Below are 20,811 nucleotides of genomic sequence, written 5' to 3' on the forward strand. Positions count from 1 at the left end.
ATGATGCCATGGATAACTGAGCAGCCCATATGTGAAACTGACCAGAGTCAAAATAGCAAAAGCTTTGAGAATGGTACTCTTGGTGGGATACTTCCTAGGTTCTAAATTGGCCTGGCTAGCACAAAAATGGGGCAGACCAGAAAATAACTCACAAGAGCTCTCAAAGCTAACTTGACATTTGAACCACAGTCTACAAAATTGGACCAAAATGTTCATTCTAAACCTAAACAGATTGTCAGTGTACTAAAATAGGAGATTTAAAGTAGGATCCAGAGTCTCATAAGATAATACACAAAGTGTCCAAGATATAATCCAAAATTACTAGACAAACCAAACACCAGGAAAATATTAAACAAGAAAACACAATCAGCAGGCACCAAAACTGTGATGATACAGATATTAGAATTATCTGACAAAGATTTTAAAGCAATGGTCATAAAAATGCTCTGACGAGCAACTATGAATGCTCTTGAAACAAATGGAAAAATCCAAAGTCTCAGCAAAGAGAGAAAATATAAAGATGAACCCAGTGAAAAATTTAGAATAATAAATGTTTAAAAATAAGTAAAAACCAGACTTCCCTGGTAGCACAGTGGTTAAGAATCTGCCTGCCAATGCAGGAGACACAGGTTCAAGCCCTGGTCCGGGAAGATCCCACATGATGCGGAACAACTAAGCCCATATACCACAACTACTGAGCCTGTGCTCTAGAGCCCGTGAGCCACAACTACGGAGCCTGAACACTGCAACTACGGAGCCTGTGCACCACAACTACTGAAACTCACATGCCCAGAGCCCGTGCTCCACAACAAGAGAAGCCACTGCAATAAGAAGCCCGTGCACCGCAATGAAGAGTAGCCCCCACTTGCTGTAACTAAGCCTGCACACAGCAAAAGACCCAATGCAGCCAAAAAAAAAAAAAAAAAAAGGAAAAAACCAAATAAAATAACCAAAATAAAAATCTCACCTAATAGGCACAATAGCGTAATGGAAATGACAGAGGAAAGAATCAATGAACTTGATGACAGACCAATAGAAATTATTCAGTCTGAACAACAGATAGAAAAGATAGAAACAAAAAGAATCAACAGAGTCTCAGGGCTCTGTGGGATAATAACAAAGTTTCTACCATTTATATCGTCAGAGTCCCAGAAAGAGAGGAAAAAGAATGAAGGGCTGAAAACATATTTGAAGGAATAATGGTTAGAAATGTCCCACATTTGGTGAAAGACACAAACCTACAAATTTAAGAAGTTGAACAAAGCTCAAACAAAATAAACCCAAAGAAATCCATACTGAGTCAATCAAAATCAAATTTCTAGAAACTAAATTCAAATTACAGTGTATTTCTCATAAGAAACTATGGAGGCCATAAGGCAATAGCACAACATTTTTCAAGTGTTGCTGGGAGGGGGAAGAACTGTCAACCCAGAATTTTATATCTAGTGCTTGCATAGGGTCAGGGGTAGGGAGAAAAGAGGAGTGTTTGAGGGGTCATAGCTAAAGGGTACAGGGTTTTTTTGGGGGCTAATGAAATAAAATCAATTATGCTGATGTTTGTACAACACAACTCTGTGAATATACAAAAACTACTAAATTGCACACTTTAAATTGGTGAATTGTATGGTATGTTGGTATGGTGAATCTCAATAAAGCTTTTACAAAACACTCCGCTACATATACATTAAAATGGACCATTAAAAACATTTAAGAAATGTTAAATCCAGTGAGATTCTTCCTTGGAAGCTTGAGTAAAGGAGAGGATTTAGGACCTGTGGTCACAAGAACAAATGTGATAAATGGAGGCAATCATCACACATTGGGACAATCCTAACTGATTAGGTTTCTCAGGGCCAAAGTGGAGTCAGAACCACAAGGATAATAGGTCACTCTACCTCCCAAGACACTGGTTGCTCCATTCTTACCAAGTCGGCTGTAAGATACAGGGAAACTTCAAGCCTTCTCTTCAATCCCTGACATACTTTGCTTTTGTGTAACGGGTATTTATACTTTCCAACAGATTTAATTGGGTTATGTCACCACCATCCAATATGTTGTGCCTATAAGGAAAATTTCTGCATCTGAGGTAGCTGGAAGCATGTATCCCCTAGTCATAATTAGAAAAAGCAGCACTTACTCTCACCTGGGTCCTGTTTTGAGTTGCTTTTAGGGGGATAGTGGTTCTATGGCTAGTTTCTGAGTGGTGAGTGTCCCATTAAGTTGTGAGCTTCCTGAACGAGAGTAACTGAGAAAGGCCTGCTTCTTTATCTAGCTACCCTACTCCCTTCCTTCATTTCCTCAGTTAACAACATTCAGCCAATACCTGTCCAGTCTCCACCATAGCTTATTTTGATGAATGAATTAAATGATTTATCGTTTGTGTCTGGTAACTGCAACATGTTATACACATGTGGGGCTTATGATGTAAACTAATATTCACTGGATGGCAGTGCATTTAAATTTGCATTCCTGCCAGGAACAGCTAATATAGAATGCAGCTGGCTAGTGTGCTGTGTTGTTTTAATTGTTCTGGCAACTGTGGAGGTAGCCTCTAATCCATGACCAACAGGGGTTGGCATTCTGCTTGTGCTCAGTCTGAACATAGATCAGAAAGCTGAGGTGGAACCATGATTGCTCTGCTGCATTCGGTTATTTTAAGGCTAGTTGAAGCAGAAGAGTCTCTGTATGTATGTGTAGAAACCAGAGCTCCAGCTCTAGCAGTTAGAGGAATAACTGTCACTTGTAGTGACAGTTGTGACACTCTACACGATAGCTATGGTGCCATACTATCCAACACAAGTAAATCCAGCATTCTCTACTGATATCTTATTTGTCTGTTCTAAAATGTTACCTTTGTGTGGCATCAAAGATGCATTTATCTGTTTTCATCTACTTCTTCACACCTTTCATATTGTCACCATCATCTGTGGTCATTTAAAAATATCTGCTTATTGTAATAGAGGCAACACGTGAACAATGGAAAGAAGATAGGATTCATAATCCAATGACTTGGTTTGAGTTTCAACCTTGCAGTTATTAACTATGCAACTAAACTTCTTAAACTGCTTAACTTCTGAGTCTCAGTGTCCTAATTTAAAATGAGAATAATAATAATAACATGGGACATATTATATTTTGAGGGTACTTGAGATTTTAGAAAATATTTTTACACATCTCATTATCATTGTTGAGGTATCTTAAATATCATTTACACTCATTGCTACTTCGAAATTATCATAGTTGTTAGATCTGCCACTAGATCTTGCTATTTACTGTGTTAAAAAAATGATTGCAAGTATATTGCTACATCATAATTTGAAAATACTTTGATAACTGTATTTCAATACAGCTGATTTTCTTTGGATTCTTATTATGTTATATTTAAGCTCTTAAAATATATATTTCTGAGAAGGGGTCCATGAAGTTCACCAGATTGCCAAAAGGGCTCATAGCACAAAAAAAATTCAGAAAAGTTCCAACTAGATAACTATGAATTTCATCTGTCAAGGTTTAGACCTAATCATCTTTCTTGTCTTTCTCATTCTCTATGTACTCATACATACGAATGTGCATGTATACTAGACATATCCACCCACACATGGAGGTCCCATATGTTAGTAGTTAAAAGCACGGGCTTTACAATCAGTCTTGCAGGCTTCAATCTCAGTTCTGTTACTTATTAGACAAGTTACTTAATCTGTCTGCATCTCAGTTTCCTGACCTATGAAATGAGGGAAATGAGAGTACCCCAAACTCTTTGTGATGTCTTGCTATTAAATGAGTTCATAAGTTACAAAATGCTTAACACAGTGCTTATATAACATAACTTTATGAATCTTGGCTCATTTTATTGCTATTATTAGTATGGATGCATATGCATGTAAGTATATTTGTAAATCCATGTATATAAGCAAGCATTTATAAAACATTCAATGACCCTAACCCTCAGTGACAGGGTTGAAGTAAAGGATGAAGGAACCTGAAATAATGTCACTGCTCTACCACTTATGAGGCTCCTTGCCACACCCAACTACTGTGTTGGGAGATGTTATAAACAAAGAGAGACAATGATTCAGAGAGATTTATATTAGTGTAGAACATGGACAGGCCAACAAAAGTTGTAGTAGAATCAGAAATGGTGTTGCTTGGTCACTTCACCACTGCAAATGCCCCAAACACTGTTAGCAGTAATGCCAGGAACCATCATTACACAGTGAATATTTACAAGTTATTTTGTTTGGTTTTCACAAAGAAAGCAGCATCATTTTTTTTCTTAGCATTTAGAGCTTTTTCATTTTGAGACATTTCTGAAACTATGTAAGATTGGATTCTTTTACAGGAAATCCAACCTGATATAATAATAGTAATAAGGTTCTATTTATTGTCTACAATGTGTCAGGTGCGATGCTAGATGTTTTACAGTCATTATCTAATTTAACTGTCCCACAGGCAAAGTGTTATAATCTATAGTTTACAGATGAGGAAACTGAGGGCTCAAAAAGATTAAGTGGTTCAAGCCAAGGTAATATAACTGATAAATGACAAAGCCAGAATTCAAGACTCAGGTTTATCTGACTCTAAATCTGTAACCTTTCTACTACATTAGTATTAAAATGAATCTACCAGAATATATTATCAACGATGTCTCTGGTATTCAATTAAATTACTTGAGATGGATATTACAAGAAAAATCTACTTATATATAAATGATAGTCATAGCATGTAAGGATTTTACTATGTATGTTTATGTTTTTAGGGCCCAGGACTGAACCCTAATTCATCTGAATCTAGGATGTAATGAGTTATGTTAAAACATTAATCCATCGTATTACACTAAACACTAAGAATTGCTACTAAAATGATGTCTTTCAGGGAAAGCCTCTTCACTCCTCCTCCTGAACAATGGGCAGCACAGAAAGTGTTCGATTTAATTAGTTGTGTATGTAGAAAGAGATGCTCATCTGTTTCCATGGAGTCAAACACATCACGACATCCTTCTCCATGGAAACGGAGAAGGGAAAACAGAAAATGCTCAAGTGAATGAATTCACTGAGCAATTGGTGAGCAAAGATTGAAGAAAAAATATATCTCATTTGTAGTACTATGTGACTAGTTTAGAAAAGAGAAATAGCATATATTTAGAGATAGTCACTCTCGTGCTATATAAAAGAAGGTACAAGATGCACTGAAATTTAAGATGTACCTTAATACTAAAAAAAACCACATTATTTGATAGGAATATACAAATGTTAGGAAATACCACAGAGCAAAGGTATTATTGTCTTTGCACGGAAGACAAAAATGGGAGAATTCTTAAAAGGTGAACAGTGTTACAGCTCAAAGTCAGTTAATGAATAAGGGGTTCCTTAGACAAGATGACAGAAAACATAGGGGACCAATTTATAAATACATTTATCAGCTCTGTACTCGTTTCACATCATGATTGCTTCTTTGTTTCTAAGGAATTTTTTCTTTGGAGATATAAAATTATAGGAATATTTCAAGTTTTATTATGTAACACATTAATTTATATGATTGAGCCTGTATAAGTGTTTTGAATTTACAACATACTACACACTTTGTTCCCTTTGAAGATTATATTTCATGTTAAAATAATAAAAGATTTATTTAAGATATGTTTTCTTGAGGAATTCTGACTTAAATAAATTTTTTTTCCAATGGAATTTAGTCCTAACTTGTCTCTCAGTTCAATTCAACTCAATTCAGATTTAATCTCAGCCCTCTAGATGATTATAGACTTCTTGGGAGGAAAGATACTTAAAGAATGATTATAATATTTATTTACTCCTTCAACAAATATTTCTCATGTGGCTACTATGTGCCAAGCACTGTGCTGGATTTTGTGTATATAATGATGAACTAAACAGACCTAGTCTATACTCATGGAGGCTCTTAGCTTACAGAGGAGAGAGACATTAAAATAGTCATACATATACACACAGAATTACAATCTTGAGATAAATTCTGTGAAGGAAAACTGCAGAGTTCCAAGACAGGACACGATGAACAGATTTCACTGAGAATGGATGGGCAGAGCAGGCCTCTTTGAATAAGTGACCTTAATGCTGAGATATGAAGAATGAGTAAGGGTCAGTCAGACAGAGAATGGGGAGAATAGTATTTCAGGCAAAAGCCCTGAGATGGAAAAGGGCTTACAGATTTGGGAAATGAAAATAAAGCAGGTTTTTCTAGGAAGAGAGTGGTGAAATGTGAGGTTGGAGAGGGAAAGAGGTACAGGTACACTTTCAAATTTTATTCCAGGTACAATGGGAAGCAATTAAAGAGTTTTGAGCATGAAAGTGACATAACTGAGTACACAATTTTTAGTACAAGTAAACATGGAACATTTAGCCAAAAAAGTCCAGAAAAGGCAAAGCTAAACTATAGTGTTTAAGATATATAACTAGGTGGTAAAACTACAATATAATTATTACCGTAAACGTCAAGACAGCAAATTAGTCCAAGGGGGAGGGAAGGATGCAGTGGGGTTTCTGGGGGAACAGTGTTCTGTTCTTTGACCTAGTGATGATTACATGGATGTTTGATTTATATTTATTTGTTAAACTTAACATTTATGTTCTATGGACTTCACTATATGTATATTTCAAAATAAGAAAGCATGTTTTGTTTTCTTTCAGAAAAATATGGATTGAGATAAATAAGTGGGGATAATAGGTGCAGGTGGCTCAAGAAGCTTGGTTTTGGTGACAGAGGGTGATAATTGTCCCCATATCCATTCTCTCATTCTTCTTTTTGGGAACTGAACACCCTGCGTTTTAGCTGGGCATGATGCCATCCAGGGAGAGAGATTTTTTTTTAGCCTCTTTTGTCCTAGGTGTGGCTCTAAGTCCACCCATTTCCAGAATGACAAATTGCTATTCTGCACTCTCTCCTTCCCGCTTCCTGCTGGCTGGGCTGTGACTACAGTGGAAGAATCTGCCTTTGACCCAGAGATGGAAGCCACATGTTGAGAATGGCAAAGCTAAGCCCTAGCAGCATCCCTGGACGATTTTACGAAGCAGAGATGTTTATCCACCCTAGGCTGCCCACTTACCTTTGTACTGTTATGAGAATGAAACATACCTCTATCTTATTTAAGTCACTGTTATAGCAGTTTAGCCCATGTACTGATACACTTACACAAAGGAAAGTTTAGCGATATGGTAATACCTTGAGGGGGATGAAGGAACAGAGAAGGGATTTTTAAATAATGGAGACAATAGAGCATGTTTAAATGTTGATAAAAGAATATAGAATAGAAGAAAAGGTTGATGATATAGTAATCAGAGGTTTAAAAAAAATGGAACAAGATCCCTGAGAAGATAGGAAGCAATATAATACAGAGTATGTGTGGAAAAACTGATCTTTGACAGAAAGGGATATTTGCTCTGTTTTAGCAGGGAGAGAGAAGAAGACGGGTGTAGCTGTAGGTTGATTTGTAGATATCAGGCTGAAAGATGAGGGAGTTCCTATTTAGTGTTTTCATTTTTGGTAAGAAGCATAAAGCATTAGCAGAGAAGGGACGGAGGGAGAAGCGGCAGTCAGAGTTTTGGTAGAGTGAGAAGGTATGGAACAGTAATTATGGAGAAATGTAGTATGATGGGCAGAGACTGTTGAGTGCCTTTATGAAATGGGTAGTCTTAAATTTAGGGTGTTACAAATCTTCCAGACAGGTTAAATTGTTCAGGGCTTGGCAGAGGTAGATGGATTAGGTCCATCCAGAGCTGGGCTTGCAATAGCCAGGTGTAACAGGTGAGAAGAAAAGGGAGTTTTTCCAAGGGAAGGATTTTAGTAATAGACCATGGAATCAGGACTGAATAGGGACGAAAGTAAAGACAGAAGGAGACTGATGGTCGAAAGTGGAGAAGATAATGGACAGGGGGTCTCAGTGACATTGAAAAACTATTGTTCTCATTAGCAAATGAGCTGGAACTAACAGAGTTTTAGTTGAATGGTGGATGTTTGAATGAGTGATTCAGAGGTGGCTGAAGATGTCAAATTCCAAGCAGTAACTGAATGTAGGTAGCTGAGGTAATGTGAGGATCACACCTCTGATAGAGAAGAGAAATCTTTACAGAGAATGTGGTAAAAGAATTTTGTCTTTGAAGATGAATTGGAGTTTGTTTAGTAGAGAAGAAGGTAAGGGGGTAGAAGGTAGAAAAGGGGAGAAGGGACAGATGTATAGAGAAAACTAAAGAGAAAATTCATGGCATACTGAGGAATAGAAAGCCTAGCCAGCAGTTAGGGTGCATGGGTAGTTCCTGGAGAAACTGGAAATGTAGGGCGAAAATAAATTCTGAAAGAATAGGTATGGAAGTTCAAGTAGTGTTGACTTGATTTTAAAGCCCAGGTTGTCAATCATAATGTCACTAGACACTGGTATGTATAGAGATTACAAATAACAGAAATTTTTATTTTATTTCTTTTCTTTGGGACTAATGACTTGTAAACATGTGGATTTGTGATTTTTACAATTCTGGAATATTCTTACCCACTGTCTTTCTCCTATTCACTTTATTCTCTAGAACTTCTCTAGAAAGTTCTTCTAGAGCCTCCATATTGGACCTTTCTCTCACTATAAGATAGGGTGAACACAATCAATTTAATTGAACACAATCAATCAATTGAATCAATGATAAGAACACTGAATCAATTTTAAATCATTAGCAGAAACTAACACACCATTGTAAAGCAATTACACTCCAATAAAGATGTTAAAATTTTTTTTAAATCGTTAAAATTATTTGTAAACATTAGTACTTTGGGTATATATTAAAAGTTATAGCTCACTAGCCAATATCTCATTCCAGATCTCTGCTGTTACAAAGATGAATTAATTCTCTTAGCACCTTAAAGTACACATCCAGATTCAATGCCAAACACACAGATATTTCTCAAGTACTTTTCATCTAATCTTAACCTGTATTTTTAAGTTTCAGGACTTAATTTCTTTCTTGTCCAAGTCCTGAAACCAAATATAAACAATAATGTATTTCCATTAAAATGTGTAAGTAAATTGCAAATTAAGACTAAGATTAACAAACTTCCTTAGGACAAAGAGTTCTTTTTAAAGTTTCTGTACTTAAGGGGAGCTTGGAGCTTACCTATGATAAGCTTGTGAAGAGCACCCTTATCTCCATTAATAGCAGCAGCATGAACTTGGGATGCTAATGAGGAACCAGGAAAGAACAAGTTCTCTGACCTGTTCATAGTCTTCTCAACAACTGGAACAACCTGAAATGATGATGCAACCAATAAGTATCTGTAGGAAATCCATCTCATCAGTTCTAAATGGGTACGTTATAAACATGGTTTACTAGAAATATTTCACCAGGATTCAAAAAGTCTACAGTCCTAGTCTTAGAATTGCCATAATGGAGTAAATTAGGTGACCCCTTGTACAAGTTGCTCATCTGTAAAATGAAAGGATTAGATGCTTCAAGACCCTTCTCAGGGGCTGAGAAAAAAAAAAAGGCTGAATATTTAACATTAGACACAGGGTCCAAAAGTCACAGTGACTTGCTAAGTTAATACAGGTGATTTGATTCCACATAATACTAAATATTAGACTTGATATTGGGAATAAAGGTGATGACCAAGCCACAAAATAGGTATGATGTGAACTTAATTGTCAGGTTAGAATTACCTAGATTTAAGCACTAAATTAGAAGGTACTTCATTCTTTCTCTCATGCCCACAAAAGGAGGAATTTATATTTGTTCTCCCCTTGTGTCCACCAGGGAAATATACCTAGTTAGAGATCTTGACCTTAGGAACTTAACTTGGAAACCATATCATTAGGATAAACCATTTTTCATTAAGGAAAAATTTTGCTTTGACTGGTAGTCTCATATGGTTTGATAGAACCTTCTAGAAATGCATTAGCTGCATAGGAAAATAGTGAGTTCCTTATCATAAGAGTGTTTAAGCAGAGGCTGGATTATGTCAGAAATGCAGCAGGAAGAATTCAAGCATCTGATGGGAAGGAAAGAGGGGTAGTTTCATCAATGATCTTAAACTTCCATCCTAAAGCAAAGATGCTATATCAAAGTTCCAAAGTTGAATGCCTACAAGGATCAGGGAGGTAACAAGGGCAAGAAACATGGGGAGTCATGGGGAACATGGCAAAGTGGAGCATACGTACCTATCTAAAGGGAGCAGCTGTTAATTAGCTACAGTTAGTATCTGCAATAAGGGTAAGCAAGCCCTCTCCTGATTTTACTAGAAACTGACACTCCAATCTCTGTGACTCCCAAGGATCTGAGAGCTTTGTAAAATAAATTTATCACAACTCATGAGCTAGTACTTGGCTGTCATTGATGAAGATTTTTCGTTCAAGTTCTGCCTTAGAGTGAAAGCATTTTCTTAATTTTGGTAAAGTCAGCTCTTCATGGCTTTATTTTGCTGACAATCTGAGTTAACGTCTTGGCAGAAATGGGCGTTTTGAGAGACTCTGTCATGTCTGAGCATATCTGTCATGTCAGAAAAACCAGTCATATGCAGGATTATATTAAAGTGACTTGAAAGAAGCTACAAAACAGGGGTGGAGGTGGAAACACGGTAGAGGAGTAATTGCACTTGGGATCAAGATCCAGTTCTGTTAATAATATGGAGTGAACACTTGGGCTGCCTCAGCTCTGCTTTTCTGTAAAATATGAAACATGACATTGGTAGACCAAGTTGATCATTCAACAAGTTGAGTGCCAACTATGTGCTAGGCACTGTACTGAACTCTAATGCCTATCACTTTAGATTCTAGGTAATCAGAGTTTTAGGCACATCAGAATCACAAAAAACTTTTGAAAATAAACTAAAAATTGTACCTGTTATATATTGGGTTGGCCAAAAAGTTCGTTCGGTTTTAAGTACAAATAAAAGGCATTTTTCATTTTCACGAAGAACTTTATTGAAAAACGTATTCACTAACCGAATGAAATTTTTGGCCAGCCCAATATATTTATATATACTTCATCTCATAATTCTTAGCATTTAGCACAGTAACAGGTGCTAGTGTTCAGTGAATGTTTGTTGAATGAAAAGTCATAGGCTGAGTGCTAAGTCCAGAGGGTGAGCAGGGTCAAAGTTTAGTTTCTTGGAGTAATGAGTTCATACTCATGAGTCTCTGCTCTTTTTTAATTCCTCATTTCTATCTCTCTGTCAGAGAGGTCGCTGAGTGGTATAGATATAAGAACACTGGCCTAGGAGAGAGGAGACCTAAATAAAAATCTTGGCTCCATCACTGTTTAATTTTGTCAGCCTGAGAAATCCATTCTTTAAGGTCCCCCCTCCTTTTTTTTTAAGCTCAAACGCATACGTATTTTTTTTTTTAGCGCTAATGCAATTCGTAAATTTTTTACAGATGAAAATCAAAACCACTTTGTTAATTATGAAATGCTATACAATGCAAAGGTATAATCATCATTAACTAACTATAGAACAAGCCAGTGTAATAAATGCTCTAATAATTAAAACCATAGAAAACTAGTGGTGCTGTAGTCATAAGCAAAGGAAGAGTAATTTTGATTAGGACCAAATGGTTGGTTGGGACGTTCTCAGGGATGGCGACATTTGAGATGGCTATCCAGGTAGAGAAGGGGTTAGGGCCATTCCGGGCAGCAGGGAAGCTGAAGCAAAGGCAAGGAGTAGGGAGAACCACAGAAGAGTTAAATGCCTCACGGCTACTTAGTTGTGAATTGTGTGGCTACGATTGGGGGCACGTGGACCTGGCTGGGTGTTCGTAGATGAGGCTGGAGAGCTAACGGGGGCAGCCAGGTTGTTCCTCAACTGCTTGGCTAACGAATTTTTAAATTATCCTGCAGGTGTGATCCATGCATTAGTAGCAATCAGTCTCGCGCTGAGCTTTTCAGTTTACAACGTGCTTTCCCAGTCCATCCCACATCTATTCCTTACAGGAGCCCAAAGAGACAATTAGGGGTAAGTCATTGACACATTCCACTGAAACCCAGAGGGGTGGCTCGGTCTTTATAATGCAAGAATTAGCGCAGAGAGAAGAGGCAGCAGGCGAGGAGGCCAGTGATGGGAGGTTCAGGCCACAGCCCAGGACAGGAGGGTCGTGAGTTTGAGGCAGGGGCCAAGCAGTGCAGATCGATAGGAGCCTCCCCAGCCAGGCCCCCTCTTACTCACCCTCGCCTCCTCCAGGACTCACGTCCTGGGGGCGGCTCCAGGAGGCACGACCCCCGCTGGGCCGCCCCTCCTGCCAGGTCAGGCCACTACATCCGGCTGGGACAGAGCCCACCACGCTGAAACTGGCGGAGCCCCTCGGAAGGCCACCCGAGACGCTCGACCGCACAGCCTTCTGGGAATTGTAGTTCCCGCCCTCCACCCTTTCTATCCCACAGAGCCCCGCGCGCGGCGGGCTCGGTGGACCAGGGCCGATAGCCTGATGGGAAAAGAGTTCTTGGTTCCCAATGACGTGCTCTTTGAGAATGGGGCAGGACTACATATTCCGATGTGCTCCGAGGTAGGCAGGACCCGGAAGTGAGGGTGTGCAAGGCCTCTCTGGAAGTTGTCCCGGGTGTTCGCCGCTGGAGCTCCGGGTCGAGAGGACGAGGTGCAGCTGCCGGGAGAATCCTCCACTGCCGCCGGCTCCCGGAGCCCAGCCCTTTCCTAACCCAACCCAACCCTGTCCAGTCCCAGCCGCCAACGCCAGTCCCTGCCGTGGACCCCGGCGTTACCATGAGTCCTGCCGTCTTCCTATCCTTACCCGACCTCAGATGCTCCCTGCTGCTCCTGGTGAGTAAAGGAATGACAGACCCTTCGGCAGATATTCGGATGGCCTGCCGCCCTCGCCGAGGGGGACACAGTTGCCGCTACCCCTGCTTTCCTATCTTTTCCCCTGGTGGCGAGGAGTGCACCCTCCCCCGCTGCCTTCATTCTCGGCATCCGTCTGTCAGCTTCCCAGGCCCGGGGTTCCCGAGGCCTGAGAAACTACGGTCGGAGGTGGGACCTATAAACCGGAGATTAGCCCTGGGAGAAGGATCTGTGGGAGGGTCACGGCGAGCAGCGCCCCTTCCCCTGGAGTTCGGAGGTTGTTTCAGTCCAGTGGGCTCACGGACTTTGCGGTAGACTGAGTACAGAAGGTCGGGGCATAGACCTACTGTTCCCTCCCACCCCCTCTTTTTGGGAAGAATGTGAGGCCGACAGGTGCTGGGGTCTTGTGCATCTCGCTCTGGAGCCCTAAAACGGTGCCCGGGTCGGCGGAGCCCTCTGTTGTGGCTTGATACGATTGGTTGGGAACCCGGAACTGGAAATTGGTTTGGTGTCCACTGGGGGAGTAAAGGTTTGAAGGGTGGAGGCTGTGATTACCAGAAAGCCTCAGCTCAGAGCCGCCCTCAAATCTGGTTATACCTCCCGAAATTTAAACAGAGTTGTTCTTCAGTGCTCCTGATTTGTGAATGACCAGGTTTTCTGCATGCATGTGCACTTATTCCTTAACTTCCTCACCGGCTCAGCACCATCTCATCTTGTAAAGGAATCTTCCTACAGTCCCTCTTCCTCCAAATACATCTTGAGGGTGCAGCCTAAGTAATCCAGGCTGCAGGTCAAATTGAGACAAAAGTGAAGGACTAGCTCCAGGTGGTAAAATGATGGACCTTTAACTGAGCTAGTGTTATAATACGATATTTGAAGTACTTTAATTGTAGTAGGTTTTTAAAAAGCTAAATTTAAGGTGAACACTAAGTCAAAATCAGTCTTGACAATGTAAAAAAATATAATTAAATGACTCAGGAAGGCGTATAGCTGGTTACCAGCAGAACTGGGATTTGAAGCAGATCTCTTGACTCGCAGTGCTTATTCTGCCATATCACATTACATTTTTAATATTTGTGTTTGAAATAGTTTCTCTCTCCCTCTCCCTTTTCCCTCTCTCCCCATTTTCCCTTCTCTCCCCTCTCCTTCCTCTCTCCCCTCTCTTTTCTTTGTGATTTTCAAGTCATATTCAAAGGCCATACACAGTATTTGGACCTTTTCAGAGGATAAGTGCTATGAAAACTAAGGGGAATGTCAAAGTACTTTTGAGAACTAAAAGTTGCATATAAACATGGTGATGTTAAATGATGAAGTGTCTTATTGGGAATTCTTATAATTATATGGTAATGAATGGCTTCTGTATAGAGGAACATACTCTGTAGAGAGCTGTTTCTTGGTAATTGCATTATACTCTGTGGCTCTCTTCCTTCTAGCAGTACTGGAATAATACTCATTGTTATCAGAGACCACTTTCTCTTTAAGGATAATAGATACTAATCTTTCCATATCCATAAACATGGCCTGAATTATGAGTTGTTTGCCAGAAATTACTTTTAGGTTACAAAAAATATGAAGGGCAAAAAATCTTAAGAGATTGGAAAGAAAAGTTGAAATACTGAATAGGAAAACTACATCAGATGCACTGTTTGGTTGTAGAGCTAAGTTTAAGAAGGAGAAAAGAATTTATTTTGAAATAACTCATACTTTTTATAGAAAACCTACAAACCCTGTTAAGCATAGAAAAGAGTTTTTTCTAATACTTTTAAAATCTAGTTAACATTTTGTATACTTATCTCTGTGAGTAAATGTAGAGGAATAGAAGACATTTTCGAGAATACCTGTAAAGGTTAGTAGGCTGGAAAATAAAGCCCAAGAAAAGGTTTAGTAAGCCAGAGTTACAAGTCGAGCTAGATTCAGTTTGAACACAGTATTTACCAAAGTAGTTTTAATAGTCATATACCAGTTAGCAAATATTTATAGAACATCTGTCTGATCACAGTTTGAAATACTTATCTAACTGGCAGTTCTGTTCTATTGATGGAAACTGCTTACTCAGTATCCCACCTGTCTAAAAATATACCCTTTATCTTCTCCAATGTGCTTTCTTCCTCCTCCCTCCAACTTCCCCTCTCAGACTTCAAGTTTATTCCCTCCCACATACAGCCATTGAATATCCAAGTTTCCCCCTAGCTGAGGTCATTTTTTTCCTTAAATGACCTGCTATAAGAAGCCGTATATTCTCTTACCACAATAATTTTTTTTTTTCAGGTAAACTCTACCTCAGCCCTAAAGAACTAGATCTATTGAGAGTTAGTGGTGTTCATAAGATAACAGCAGGAACATAAAATCCTAAACTTCTGCAGGCAGGTAGTGGTTTTTTTTCCCCCTGATGTCAAAAGCATGTTGGGACATATCATTCTATGCCTGAAAAGCCTTTCTGGGATGGGTAACTAAACACAGAAGTTCAGTGTGATAACTTTTTTCCCCCTGAGCTTTTATGTATAGATATCTTTAAAGTCAGGGTCTTAGAGAATGGGTTCTTTTATTTCAGGCTTGCTTTTTGAAACACCCCCATTGCCTTTAAATTATTTTTAAACTCCACTGAATTTGCAGCATGTCTTGGACAAAGTGTGGTAGTATAGGGGTGCACTGATTTTGGATAAATCTGAAGAAAAATTTGAGTCACCTGGCAAATGCAAAGAGGCATAATTCTTCTGATACCTTTTCTGTACCTCACGAATATTTATTGTTTCTGTAAAGGTTTGAATTGATCCATTAGGTATGTGATTACAACTTTAGTTTCTGAACTGTATAATCTCTGCCTCCATAACTGTTCATCATATTTTGTGGATGATTGGAATGCTGGAGACAGCAAGGTTTCTCTGCTAAAACCCCATGTATATAATGTCTGGATTGGGAAATTCCTTCCCAATTGTGTGCTCTTTTAAGGAGAACTGAGCTGCCTGAATCTGAGGAAAGCACCCGGCCAGATGTATCTTGGCATTATCTTTTTTTTTTTTTTTTTTGCTGTACGAGGGCCTCTCACTGTTGTGGCCTCTCCCGTTGCGGAGCACAGGCTCCGGACGCGGAGGCTCAGCGGCCATGGCTCACGGGCCCAGCCGCTCCGCGGCATGTGGGATCTTCCCGGACCGGGGCACGAACCCGTGTCCCCTGTATCGGCAGGCGGACTCTCAACCACTGCGCCACCAGGGAAGCCCTCGGCATTATCTTTTCATTTTGCTTTGTGACAGTCATTACTTGGCAGCTTATAGGATAAGTTAAATGGACATTTCATTTATCACTAACCAAAGGATCAGTTACTTATTAATTAGCCCTTTTCTGCTTATCTTTCTACCTGAGATGGGTTTATTCAGGATTAAAAGTGATCATTTTCCCCTTAAATTAATTATTTCTTAGCAGTTGTTCTTCCTGCATTGGTTGTATACAAAAATTTTGAAAAGGTGAGATAAGAGAAATAAGACTAAATTGGAATGAAGTTGTGGGATATAGCCTAAATGACCTTCTGTGCTTCAGAGGTTTGTAACCTGCTCCAGTTGTTTTATTGAGAATGCTTTCTTGTTAATCACTTAATGGTTTGTGTTTATAGATCATAAGTTGTTACTAGCTCTAATTGCCTTGTGCCTGGACCTTAAGGCTTTTACCATTATTGTTCCTGGTTTGTTCAATATGTATAAGAAGCCAAGAAAAGTTTGCTTAGGAAACTAAGTAAATCAGAGAGCTAAGTAAACATTTATTTAACTTTATAAGTACCTTAAAAATAAGTACAGTAGAATTCAGAGATGTCAGTTTTTGCCATTAGTGCCAATGATAAATACTGATTCCTACCTTCAAGAAGAGTACTTTTGGAGACATGTAGTTCCATTCATAACTCAGTGAGTTATTTATCCTATTGACATGACTTGCCCCAGATCAGTGGTTTACAAAACTTGGTGGCTCATTGGAACTGCCTGGGGCAGTTTTAATACAATGATGTGTAGGCCCTACATCAGGCTAGTTATATCTGTGGGATCCAAACACTGTTCTTTGTTTGTTTGTTTTTAATTCCCAGGTCATTTGTTTTTTCTTTAGTATGTCTCTCTAAAAGATAAGAATTAAACAACAAAGCAAAAACCAGAATGCCATTATCACATCTAGAAAAAGTCACTGAAATTTCTTTATGTGATCAAATATCTAGTCAATGTTCAGATTTTCCTGACTGTTTCAAAGAAAAAAAAAATTTTTTTTTTAAACAAATTGAACGTTCAAAGCAGGAGCTATATAAGGTTCATACATCCCAATAGGCTTATATGTGTCTTATAAAACTTTACAAATCTATAGGCTCACTCTCCATCTCATTTTTTTCCCTTGTAATTTATTGTTGGGGAAACTGGGTCCTCTGTCCTGTAGAATTTGCTACATTCTGAATATTGCTGATTGGATCCTCATAGTGTAGTTTCATGTTTCTCTGTTCCTTTTGTTTCCTATAAATTTGTAATTAAATTTATGTGGGCTTAGCCATCAACTCAATATATGGTTAGGTTCATTTGTTTCATTTAGCTTTCAGTTTTTTAAAAAATATCTTCTAATATATAATTATGTAAAATTTACTGCTTCCAAAGCAAATCTTTAAAGCAAACTATGTTTACAGCAGGCCAACTTCTATCCCTGTCTATTCTACTGCCTTAACTTCCTCCTAATATAAGAGACGTTTAAAATTAAAAATTTTTTTAAAAATTCTTCCTTTTAAAAAGAAAATGTAAGCAATCTACTTGCACTTATATATTTGTGTATATTTATTTCTCCCTCCCCTTGATAAACTCTAGCATATTATTCATACTTTCTCTCTCTACCTCTTTCTGTCCCCTTTTAAACTCTATAAAGTGTATCCTAGAGATCAGAATAGAAATATTCCCTATTTCTTTTAAACTGCTTATTGCTCCTCTGGGTAGATGTGCTACTATTGTTTCCATTCTTTTGCTTTAACAAATGTGTTAAACTACTTTGCAAAACTATTTTTGCTAGTGTATCTTTGAGATAGATTCCTGTAATTGACGTTGCTCAGGCAAATGGTAAATGTATTTGTAACTTTGTAGATGTTGCTAGATAGTGGAAGGAATTTTGCCGTTTTGAGTTCTCACCAACAATGTAACAGACTTTTCTCATATCCTTGCTAATAAGGTTGATGTCAAATGATTGGGTGTTTGTCAATCTGATAGGTGAGAAATGGTATCTCAGTGCATTTTTTTTTTTTTTTAGCTGTTGGGGGTAGGAGTTTATTAATTAATTAATTAATTTTTGCTGTGTTGGGTCTTTGTTTCTGTGAGAGGGCTTTCTCTAGTTGTGGCAAGGGGGGCCACTCTTCATCGTGGTGTGCGGGCCTCTCACTATGGCGGCCTCTCTTGTTGCGGAGCACAGGCTCCAGACGCACAGGCTCAGTAGTTGTGGCTCACGGGCCTAGTTGCTCCGCGGCATGTGGGATCCTCCCAGACCAGGGCTCGAACCTGTGTCCCCTGCATTAGCAGGCAGATTCTCAACCACTGTGCCACCAGGGAAGCCCTATCTCAGTGCATTTTAACTTGATTCTCTTCATATGAGCTTTTTTCTGTGTAAAGGCCATTTGCATTCTTTGACACAGAGTTCTTAACCCTTTATCTCCTTAGTTGATCCAAGGATGCAGCCAGATTGAGAAGCACTGGAATATATTACTCTATTCAGTAATATTTCTGTTGGGTTAAAACTTGTAAAAGCCTTGGAAAAGATGTCTGATTGGGGGACTTCCCTGGTGGCGCAGTGGTTGAGAGTCTGCCTGCCGATGCAGGGGATACGGGTTCGTGCCCCGGTCCGGGAAGATCCCACATGCCATGGAGCGGCTGGGCCCGTGAGCCATGGCTGCTGAGCCTGCGCGTCCGGAGCCTGTGCTCCGCAACGGGAGAGGCCACAGCAGTGAGAGGCCCGTGTACCGCAAAAAAAAAAAAAAACAAAAAAAAAAACAAAAACAAAGATGTCTGATTGTCAGTTAATTGAAAACATTTTCCACACTATAGTAGCTCAACTTTTAGATGCACTATATCTTACTTCATCGTTTGTTAAAATACTATTATTTTAATATAAATTATGGTATTTTTAATATAAAATATGGTTATTGGTCATCTCCAGCTTTTCACAATTGTAAAAAAAAATGTACAAATGATACATATACAATGATGTTCACTGCAGATCTCCAAATATATCCTCAGGTTAATTTTCCAGAATTGTATTTCTTAGATCCTATGGTATATCTTTTATTTAGGATTTCTGATACATTGTACAAATTTGCCCTGCTGAAAAGTTGTACAGACATTTATTTCTGTCAACAGTGTATGAGTGGCAGGGCAGGAATAAAGACATAGACATAGAGAATGGACTTGAGGACATGGCGGGGAGGGGGAAGCTGGGGCGAAGTGAGAGTAGCATTGACATATATACACACCAAATGTAAAATGGATGGCTAGTGGGAAGCAGCAGCTAACACAGGGAGATCATCTTGGTGCTTTGTGACCACCTGGGTGGGATAGGGAGGATGGGAGGGAGGCTCAAGAAGGAGGGGATATCGGGACATGTGTATGCATATGGCTGATTCGCTTTGTTGTGCAACAGAAACTAACACGGTATTGTGAAGCAATTATACTCCAATAAAGATGTATTTTTTTAAAAAAGGGAGAAACACTTTGGTATTATGCAAACAAATTAAAGCAATTTTTCTGGAAAAAAACCCCAAAACAAAACTGTATGAGTATGCCCACTTCCTTACACTCTAGTTACAGTGGGTGTTTTTGTAGTCTGTGCCAATTTAGTAGACCAAAAATATTATCTGATTTAAATTTACATTTCTGTGATTACAACCAAAGTTGATTTTTTTCATATTTATTAACCATTTATATTCCTGCTTGAGTATGTATGTGTTTATGTTAGTTGCCCCCTTTTCAAAAAATTGTTTACTCATTCTTCTTCCAGTAATTCAGAATAGATGTGCTCACAAGATACAGTTTAAGAATGATGGAAAGTGTTATTTCTTCATGTAGTGTCCATTCATGAGGTAGCATAGTGCAAAGAATACTGGACTAGCTGTCAGGGCATCTATGTACAAGTTCCACCTCTTCCATATACTTGTATCTTTGGATAAATCACCTAACTAAATTTTTTAGTCTATAAGTTAAACTTACTGGATTTGATGATTCAGTGATTCTTTGTGTAGTCTATTATGTTTTTTAAAAAGGATATTCCTGTAACTCCCTTAATTAATAAATTTATTATTTGATTGGGTATTTCCCCAAAAAATCTGCTAGCTTTGCAGGTCTGTGCCCCATCACTCTGCTATCCAGTGTAAGGAGTGGCATGCTTTGGCCACAGCTTTTCTGATATTACTGCACTGTATTTCATTTAACCAAGTAAATGAAAAACAGTTTGACTTTTCACAGAATTCAGTGCTCTTTAACCTACCTTTGATTCCATAGAGAGGAACTACCTATGGCCCAGGCTGCAGGAACTTTATTTCTTTGGTATTTTTCTTTCCTTTACTCCTAGCGTTTGAATGCCTGTTTGCTGTCTGCTGTGGAAAAGAAAAATATAATTGAGATTCATATCATGCTTCCAAGGAAATTATAATTCAGTGGGGGAGATAAGATGTGTATGTAAATAATTAGAATTCCAAAATGAAAGTGATAGGTGCCCTTAAGGTATTTGTAGAAGTGGGTTGTAGATCTTGCTATACAGAAATGTGGCAGTGAGCCTGGGCATCACCTGGGATCTTCTTCCAGTGTCCTCACCCCAGGCCTACTGATTCAGAATCTGCACTTTAACAGTGTACCTAGCTGATTCGTATATGCCCATTAAAGTATGAGAAGTACAGCTGTAGATGTTTGAAAAGAAGCAAATTTATTCTCATTGGCAGAATCAGAGAAATCTTCTTGAAGGAAGATAAGAGTAGAGCCTTGAAAGGTTAAATTGATGGGTTAATTTTCAGGCTTGAGTGGAATGAAT

The 20,811-nt window shown here is 38.8% G+C and overlaps 2 protein-coding genes across 2 annotated transcripts in view; one reads left to right on the forward strand and one right to left on the reverse strand.

Annotated features, from left to right (window-relative positions):
* Positions 1-12,322, reverse strand: part of INVS (inversin) — a 144,414-nt gene extending 132,092 nt beyond the window's left edge. The window contains exons 1-2 of the mRNA XM_082843192.1: positions 12,166-12,322; positions 9,126-9,255 (exon numbers count right to left, since the gene is read on the reverse strand). Of these exons, the coding sequence (XP_082699318.1) occupies positions 9,126-9,231 (106 nt within the window). The 5' untranslated portion in view covers positions 9,232-9,255; positions 12,166-12,322. The remainder of the gene's footprint in view (positions 1-9,125; positions 9,256-12,165) is intronic.
* A 203-nt stretch (positions 12,323-12,525) lies between these two features.
* ERP44 (endoplasmic reticulum protein 44) overlaps positions 12,526-20,811 on the forward strand; it is a 91,004-nt gene continuing 82,718 nt past the window's right edge. Inside the window, exon 1 of the mRNA XM_082843201.1 lies at positions 12,526-12,774. Within this exon, the coding sequence (XP_082699327.1) occupies positions 12,718-12,774 (57 nt within the window). The 5' untranslated portion in view covers positions 12,526-12,717. The remainder of the gene's footprint in view (positions 12,775-20,811) is intronic.

Source organism: Leucopleurus acutus, assembly GCF_964270905.1.
Source record: "Leucopleurus acutus genome assembly, chromosome: 7".
Taxonomy (NCBI): Eukaryota; Metazoa; Chordata; class Mammalia; order Artiodactyla; family Delphinidae; genus Leucopleurus; species Leucopleurus acutus.